This window comes from Triticum urartu, chromosome 1A (genome assembly GCF_056163025.1).
Source record: "Triticum urartu cultivar PI428250 chromosome 1A, HENAU_Tu73, whole genome shotgun sequence".
NCBI lineage: Eukaryota > Viridiplantae > Streptophyta > Magnoliopsida > Poales > Poaceae > Triticum > Triticum urartu.
In genome coordinates, this window is record NC_141873.1 from 496,728,348 (window position 1) to 496,736,934 (window position 8,587).

At 45.3% G+C, this 8,587-nt stretch overlaps 1 protein-coding gene across 7 annotated transcripts; it reads right to left on the reverse strand.

Moving 5' to 3' along the window:
• Positions 1-658: 658 nt before the first annotated feature.
• Positions 659-8,078, reverse strand: LOC125521885 (uncharacterized). Of its 7 annotated transcripts, none has more exons than XM_087526543.1 (17): positions 7,829-8,078; positions 5,596-5,684; positions 5,083-5,334; positions 4,883-4,983; positions 4,590-4,776; positions 4,417-4,511; positions 4,211-4,357; positions 4,005-4,139; positions 3,799-3,945; positions 3,593-3,727; positions 3,387-3,521; positions 3,205-3,315; positions 3,008-3,103; positions 2,797-2,920; positions 2,354-2,519; positions 1,984-2,141; positions 659-1,379 (listed from the first exon to the last, which is right to left on the reverse strand). In XM_087526543.1, the coding sequence occupies exons 1-17, from the start codon at positions 7,830-7,832 to the stop codon at positions 1,023-1,025; spliced, it is 2,439 nt and encodes an 812-aa protein (XP_087382669.1). In that variant the 5' UTR covers positions 7,833-8,078; the 3' UTR covers positions 659-1,022. The 7 variants fall into 7 exon arrangements, with proteins under 7 accessions (XP_087382669.1, XP_087382665.1, XP_087382664.1 ...); XM_087526539.1 differs by lacking the exon at positions 7,829-8,078 and adding an exon at positions 6,268-6,707 and having other exon boundaries at positions 3,205-3,306; XM_087526538.1 differs by lacking the exon at positions 7,829-8,078 and adding an exon at positions 6,268-6,706 and having other exon boundaries at positions 4,005-4,130.
• Positions 8,079-8,587: the final 509 nt, after the last annotated feature.

Here is an 8,587-nt window from a genome sequence, read left to right on the forward strand (position 1 = left end):
TGGCCATGCTCATGTAGTCGGGCCTAATTTGGGGGAGAAGAGGAGGCACGGTCCCGAGATGGAAAGGGGCACCACACCGAGCGCCAGCGAGGAGCATGGCGCCGGTGAGGCCTCAAACAGGAGCGACCCGAAGCCGGTGACGATGGGATAGCAGCGTCACCGATGGAGGGGAGTTGGAGTCTTGATTCGGGTGTGAGGCCTGGTGGGATTACATGTGCATGTCAGTTGGGGATTATTAGCCTCCACTGGGATTGAGTTCGAGCAAAGTCGTGGAATTTTCATCTGTCGTCGCTTATACCTGCTGGCAGGTCACAAGACAGCAGGATATCTTTGTCGCTCACATGCGTGTATGTGTATATATGCCTAATCAAAAGCGGGTATGTTTGCGTCCAGCACATGCACGGTGAGTCGGTTGAATGGAAAATGCAATGTAAACTCTTCTGAACAACCTGTTTGAGCTTGGCCTCTGACTTTTGTAGAGCCAACTCCATTGCAGGGCTACAGCCCCGTGGTAGTGTTACTCTGTTGGCCGGTCCTTGACACGTACGGGGTGAGGGCCTGTTGATGTGTGCAATACTATGAAGTGTGACAGCAAAGCTACTTTAGTACTAAATTGTCAACTTGACTAACGAAAGAAAGATGCAAGGAACAAAAGGTGTAGAACACGCCGCAACCCGCAGGGCGATGTAACAGTTCAGGATTTCTTCAGATTTGGCAATCCAATTCCAAACAGATGATGCTGCCCAACAGAGGTTTCAGTCACCGCCAAAAAAGTACAACCATTTCACAGCAAGCGCCTTCAGCACCGCGAAACAACCGTCCGGCACAAGTACTAAAGATCTGCTAAACAAGCAATCCAGCACCAAAACAACAACAAACACACCACCCTATAGCCTAACGGGTGAGTAGAGTGTGTGATTCGTCAACTTTCGACAGCCCCCCTCGCTACTCATGTGGGGGGCTGAACCCAAAAAACTCTCGTAACACGAGCGAAAAGCCACTGCCTGAAGCGCGCCCTTCACTTACACGTCTTGCTGAAGCCTCCTTTCCAGGATCCGCGCATCATAGCACAGGATAGCATCGAGCAGCCTCGTGTGGCTGATCACCTGCACTCCCGATTTCGCGTACTCGATGCTCTCCTGAATCTCCTTGCCAAGGATAAGATCGAAATCCGAAGTGATCTTCCTTGGAGGGCCGCTGTCGTAGATGAAGTACACTTCCGCTGGATTTTTATTCAGATTCTCGTGCAACCGGTCTGGGCTGATTCCCTCCAGTACTTGCCCTCCACCAGCTGCTACGAGTCTTCGGATGGTTTCTCTGTCTTCAGGGTCTATGTAGGCGCTGAGGCAGAAATGCAGTCCCGAGAACAGTTTTGGTGCCTGCAAACATCATGTTCTCATCATTTGGCTGTAGAAAGGCATCAAAATGTTGCTTTTATTACATATAATAACTGAAATGCATTCATAAGATCCATGACTATTGAAATGCATTCCAAAACATCGCATTCAGGGAAATGACACTTCAAAAGAGAATTTGTAAAACAACACTGCAAAAGATGTCTCCAGCTTCCTCGATTTCTCAAATGCTTCCTCTGTACTCTATGTATAATTTCTTCTACCTTAATTAATACTAGAAAGCAGCGCTGCTGTTTTCATAAAACAAAACATATGAAAATCTGTTTAGCACCCCACCTTATAAAAGAAAAGCTCTTGGAATATACTGACCATGGAACACCTAAATTTCTCTAAAGATGCACTTAAAGCCTTTGACATCAAACAGCCTCTGTATGAACACTTAAGTACATATTTATACTAGATTTTTGAAAAAAAAATGTAAACCAGTTCCCAAACCTTTTGACAAAAAGATTGTAAACCAATCCCCTGAACTGATGCATAAGGCAAACTGCGATCAGTTTTCACTACATATGTTTTTCTCTGTATTGAATTCATAGATAATATATTATTGCCAGACATGTTTACATACCCGTTCAGCAGCTCTAGCTCTTCCTTTTGTTGGTCCATAACCTGATGGGCACGAGCCATCACAGAAATTCATCTCGTAAGAAATTTCCGGGCCTGGGATCGGCTTTTCCAAGCAAGTTTTTAGATCTGGAATCGGTTCCACCATGCAATCCACAATCCCTAACACATGAATATGACGTGAACTACTTCAGTGCAAGGAGAAATGATATTCTCTGCCGAGCTATGATAAGTTTTAGATCGCCACGGATAAATGGAAGTGCAAATAGACCAGCAACTTATTACATTAAGCAGTATGTAGCATGAGTTTGGAGGTAGTACAATAATCATCAACAATACAAAACAAGGGAGATGTAAGATGGATTAATACTAACATCCGGCTGTGACAACCCATTTCCCAGAGAGTATCGCCATCAGGACCTCATATGATCTGCCACATGCATCACCAGCGTTTCTGCCCACAATTACATGGGTCACAGTTTTGTCCCATTCCTCAGCCAAGGTTGAACTGGTTAAGGATGCAAATTCCTTCAAGGAATCCTGCATGACAAACATAAACAATTTTATCATAGCTTGGTATGGAACAGAACTTATTTCAAAAACCAGCAGATTATATAAATTAAATATTGACCATAAATTAAAATTGCTGCATTACTTGTCCACACACATGTTTGCTAGTATTGTTTAGATATATCCAAATGCTCTTAAAGGAGAGTATTGTTCAGATACATCCAAAAGCTCTACATGAGAGTATTGTTCAGATATATCCAAATGCTCTAAAAGGACAGTATTGTTTGCAAGTATAGTCTAATGCTACCTTTTCTGATGCACTTAAAGATATACCGAGCAAAACCCATTGATCCACAGGGGTGCTAGACTGATTTACTAGCTTTTCTTCTCTCCGGTGATTAGCAGAAATTCTTCCTCTGTCCGAACATTGGCTGTCATGATGAAATACAGTGCAAATTATAGAAGAATATTAATCAATAGTGATTGAACATCTGATCAGTAACTTCCGCCACGCATACCCCTGAGGCAAGGAAGAACTCAAGGTGTTCAGCTGATCTACTTGCAGATCTTCCCTTCTATCAAGGACAGATGTTCCTCCTTTAACTAAATATTGGCTGGAACAACAAAATACAACAAATCAACTACAAAATGAAAGATTGATGATTAATCAGACGAATGGAACCATCTCCAAGGCGGGTGAAGAAAGAATGCATACCCAGGCACTTGTCCAGGCAAAGAAGAACTTGATGTGGCGAGTGGACTAATGTGTTCATTTTCCATTTGGCAATCGCCAGAAATTTCTTTAGCTGGACATTGGCTGGAATGACTAGATACAACACTGAATTATAAAACGAAGGATTAATCAAGTAACATGAAGGTTGAAGAAAGATCACATACTTCTGAAGGACAGCGGAAGTAATGTCAGTTTCAATTATTGGTGAGCTCATCTCATCGCCCGGTAATGGATTAATGTGTTCATCTTCCATTTGGCAATCAACCGAAATTTCTTTAGCTGGACATTGGCTGGAATGACTAGATACAACACTGAATTATAAAATGAAGGATTAATCAAGTAACATGAAGGTTGAAGAAAGATCACATACTTCTGAAGGACAGAGGAAGTAATGTCAGTTTCAATTATTGGTGAGCTCATCTCATCGCCCGGTAATGGATTAATGTGTTCATCTTCCATTTGGCAATCAACCGAAATTTCTTTAGCTGGACATTGGCTGGAATGACTAGATACAACACTGAATTATAAAATGAAGGATTAATCAAGTAACATGAAGGTTGAAGAAAGATCACATACTTCTGAAGGACAGAAGAAGTAATGTCAGTTTCAATTATTGGTGAGCTCATCTCATCGCCCGGTAATGGATTAATGTGTTCATCTTCCATTTGGCAATCGACCGAAATTTCTTTAGCTGGACATTGGCTGGAATGACTAGATACAACACTGAATTATAAAATGAAGGATTAATGAGGTAGCATGAAGGTTGAAGAAAGATCACATACTTCTGAAGGACAGGGGAAGTAATGTCAGTTTCAATTATTGGTGAACTCATCTCATCGCCCGGTAATGGATTAATGTGTTCCTCTTCCATTTGGCAATCGACCGAAATTTCTTTAGTTGGACATTGGCTGGAATGACTAGATAAAATACCGAGTTATAAAATGAAGGATTAATCAAGTAACAAGAAGGTTGAAGAAAGGTCGCATACTTCTGAAGGACAGCGGAATTAATGTCGCTTTCAATTACTGGTGAGCTCATCTCATCGCACGGTAATGGATTAATGTGTTCATCTTCCATTTGGTAATCGACCGAAATTTCTTTAGCTGGACATTGGCTGGAATGACTAGATACAACACTGAATTATAATATGAAGAATTAATCAAGTTACATGAAGGTTGAAGAAAGATCACATACTTTTGAAGGACGGGGGAAAGAGTGTCACTCTCCATTGTTGGTGAGCTCATCTCATCAGGTGGCGCATGCTTGGGGCACCAAACACGGTGATTCTCCTTCAAAATCAAAACTAGACATGTCAGAGCATCAGTGTTTATAAATGGATCAAGGACAAGCTATACTCAAAAGCTTACAGGATCCCAGCGGCATTCTGGTATCATCATTGCACATGGGACATGATAACTTTTTCTGCAGGAGTTGTCATAACAACCAAGCGCTGCTCCCCGGAGTTTGCATCTTCTGCATCTCAATCTTTTAGAACGATTGATTTCACTCTCCACATTCTTAAAAGTATCACCATTGGATTCCACTTTTGGGGCCCTTCAGAAACATGGGTAAAGAATTGAAAGGATGGATGAACACTGCATATGATGATTCTAAATAAATTAAATATGAAGGGTTAACCATGCTGTATAAAGAAACTTACCAAACCATGCATTTCTCGTGGACATAGATGGCGTTGGTAGGGTTGCCCTCGTCACTGGGCACAATCCTTCTATTGCGATACAGTACCATCGGACCATGGAACTGACATAGGAAAAGTGAACATTTTTAGTGCCAGTACAAATAAGAAGACTTCAACAGGCATTTTTTACTGATATGTGTAAACGATATGCAGCATATTACCGGCTCACTGGTTCTAAATGAATGGCAGAAAACACATTCATCTTCAAATACGCCGATTGGTGTCTGATCTCTCCCCAACTTAGTAGCACCTTTGTTGTCTTCCAGCTTTGCATGTTTCCCAGGACCCTTACCTTTTCTGCGGGAATGCTGGTGCTGCCCAGTGTTACTTGTATTAACACCTGGTGATGCACCTTCGGTTGCATCAACAACAAATTTCCTCTTTGTGCCTTTCGTGGGGGATGCACTTCCATTCTGTAACAAAAAGTAATCCAGTTAGAATGTTGAATACACGATGTATGTAATTCATCAAGGAGTAAACAGTTGATTCTATTATACGGTTGCTATTCCAGCACTTTTATATATGCTATAGCGTAAGAATGTACCAATTGCTAGCATTAAACTGTGCTCTAGCCCTATGCATAAGTAATACACGAATCCGTCAGGATTGGAGCAAAGAACTACATCAAAAAATGAACATATTTGTTTCAAAGAAGAAAGGAATGCACAAAGTACCCCAACATGTGGTGGAACCTCAAGATTATCAGAGCCAGCTTCCATTCCTACGTCGACCAACATATCGGTACAAGCATCAGACTTGGAACCTACAAGCATCAAAGTGGTGAGCAGAATGAAGCTGAAAACAACTACTGAACACGGCTTGTTTTATCATAATTTCAAGCAAATGTCTGTCCAGATGAACTGCATGATGGCATAATAATACTTTTGAAAACGATAGTTCAACCATGGCCCAACACAATGCAGCATGGATCTAGAGATTTGCGGTCGATTTGGTGAGCCGCGTTGGAGTTGCCGCAAGTCTTTGACGCATCAAATCGCTCTAGGGTGTGAATTTTGATAAAAGAAAATGTACATTATGTAAAACAAAAGATTGAGAAGAGCTTATCACCATATGCGCATCCTAAGAATTGGGGGAAAAAATAGTCGGTAGGTCACACCGAACTATTGAGCCACTTGAAAAACAGAATCCACACTTGGCGCTGCGGCGGCGACTCGTGCGGTAAGGGTTTGGAGGAACTGACAGAAAGAAAAAAGACGCAGGCCCGTTTGATCGGAGCAAGGCAGGCGAGCCCGAAGGCGCGCGCCGCGTCGTTTGCCGGCCGGGAGCAAGAGACGGACAGTTCGCCGTACGGAAGCGAGAGGCAGAGTGAATGGGGGCGAGCGAACCTCCGGACTGCGCAGATGACGGCCGCGCGGCGCCGAATCCCGGGGCCGGTGACGGCCTCTCGCTCCCCGAGGCTGTTCCGCCCGCACTCCCCGTCGGCCGGCCGAATCCCGGCGGAGGCGACGATGCTATCTCCCTCCACACGACTGCTCCGCTCCCGCTCCCCATCGATATCGGCACGCACACCCGGCGGCCGGCGGCTATTTGGACGACAATCTCAGTTGCAGTCTAATGTGGCGACCGGTGGCGCTGGAGAGTGGGCTGGAGGAGCGAGGCGCGGATTTGACAAGGAGCAGGCAGGCGGGCGGCATGGCAGGGGGCGTGGCCGCTGGCGAGCGTTCGCACTACTTGAATGGACGAGGTCAGAAAAAGGAGACTTTTTTGCGTGGCCGGGCGGCTTCTCTGTTCTCTCTCTCGCCTCGTCTTCCTCGCTCGCTCCTGACTGGCTGACTGACTGACTGCGCCCCACCCCGGCCTACTGCCCCTCTATATCCCTAGCCTTTTTCTGAGACGTTGCAAAGAAACGGCGCAGCATGTACTATAATTCGTACAGTGCTCGCCGCCTCGCCCCGTTCCGGCCGAGCACGGCGACCCGGCGGCCTGTCTAGCACGCACGCTGCGGCCCGACTAGTCCTGGCCATGGACAGCCCGGCCCAAACGGCCCGGCCCGAAAAAGCCCGACCTGGCTCGGCCCGATGTCGCTTCCGGGCCAGGTTCGGGCCTAGATTTTGAGCCCGAAAGCTGGGCCGGGTCAGGTCCGGGCCCATTGTTTCCGTGTTTTTTTGAAGGACGGGCCAGGCCGGCCCGAAGCCCGACGGGCTTTTACGTGTTTGGGCCGGGCTCAGGCTCAGAAAACAGGGCCGACGGCCGGGCCGGGTTTGGGCCTGGGTTTTTTTGTGTCGCGCTTGGCTAGGCCCGGCCCGGCCCAAGGTATGGCCAGGTATAGGCCCGACTGATGTCGTCGTAGCTCCGTCCACGCGTACAGAAAATGACTTCCCGAACCATGTCGCAAGATTCAAACGGAAATGGTCGTGCTAGCAAAACTCGGTCACGTGGAATGAGGGTGGACGGGGTGGCTACACAGGCCATGTTTGGCGGTTTGGATACTCTAATCTAACGTACTGCTCAGGACTTTGTGTCACTGATATGTGGGTCCGTTAGATGGCTGACCCACATGTCAAGAACACGAAGTTACTATGGAGTGTGTTGGAGAACCTGCGCCTCATGTTTGGCTTCCTATTAATTTTCTTGCAAAATTTGGAAGGGGGATTAATTGGTATAGCTGGCAAATATAGGGAAGATGCACAAGAAGATCCAGCCAAGATCATTAATAATAATAATAATAATTAATTAAAGTTATAGATGGTTGCATCGATTATCAAATATTTTCCCTGGAAAGCAAATCTTTCTTTTCCCGGGGTATGCGATAGAGGAATTCCTTGGGACATGTCAGCTGATGTGCGGAGTAAAATTACCATGTTCGTCATGATGAGTGAGAGTAGAAATGGCGACAAAATTGCAATTAACTAGGCGAGAAAACAAAAGGGAAGGAATTGGCGATACCCATCTCTTGGTTGTTTCGTCGACGAAGACGGCGCTGTTGCCACCAGCACCACAAAGACCAAGACCGTCCATGACCATCAACACCACGTGGTTGAGATCTTCGCTAGCCACCATGGCCACATAGTCATCGACGAGGTTGGGATTTGCCTTGTAGCTTAACCAAGCGCGGAGAGGGCAAGATCGCGATGGACAGTTGGCTAGTTGTCTATTCAATTGAGATGCGGTCGAACTTTGGGTGCCTGGCGGCGGCGCTAGGTCTAGGGCAATGGGATATGGGAGGGAGCGAGCGGGAGATATAAAGGCCGAGGACAATGCTTTTGCACGAATCTTGTAGCAAAATGTACCGTTCGAGAATCAACTACAGTGCAGACAATAAACACGTGACATATTCTTAGTGATATATTTTGAATTTATTATTATTGATATTCCAAGATACAAGACTATGCAATGGGGGAGGGTTGAGATATGTTTGGGTTATTGATCATCTCAATGATTGTGATTCGCGTGGAAGTGGGGAGGGGGGCAATGGTTAGTGGTGAATATACTGGGTCGTATCTTTTACAAGCAATAAAATGAGTGTAATCATACCATATACTGATATGATATGTAAATTTGGTTCTTTGGCGATGGTTTTGTTTCCTCAAAAACAAGGTGGCATTTAGATAAAGGCAAGCTTAGCACGACCACCACTAGGTCTTGACGGTCCCTTAGACTTGCATGATTTCTAAAAGACAAAATTAGAAGGAGAAAACAACTAAT

Coding starts and splice junctions, on each gene's coding strand:
- LOC125521885 (XM_087526537.1), bottom strand. CDS start 6,433: ATGGGGAGCGGGAGCGGAGCAGTCGTGTGGAGGGAGATAGCATCGTCG. Junction 5,335..5,595: donor AGGTTCCACCACATGTTGGG/GTACTTTGTGCA, acceptor TTTTTGTTACAG/AATGGAAGTGCATCCCCCAC. Junction 4,984..5,082: donor CATTTAGAACCAGTGAGCCG/GTAATATGCTGC, acceptor TTCCTATGTCAG/TTCCATGGTCCGATGGTACT.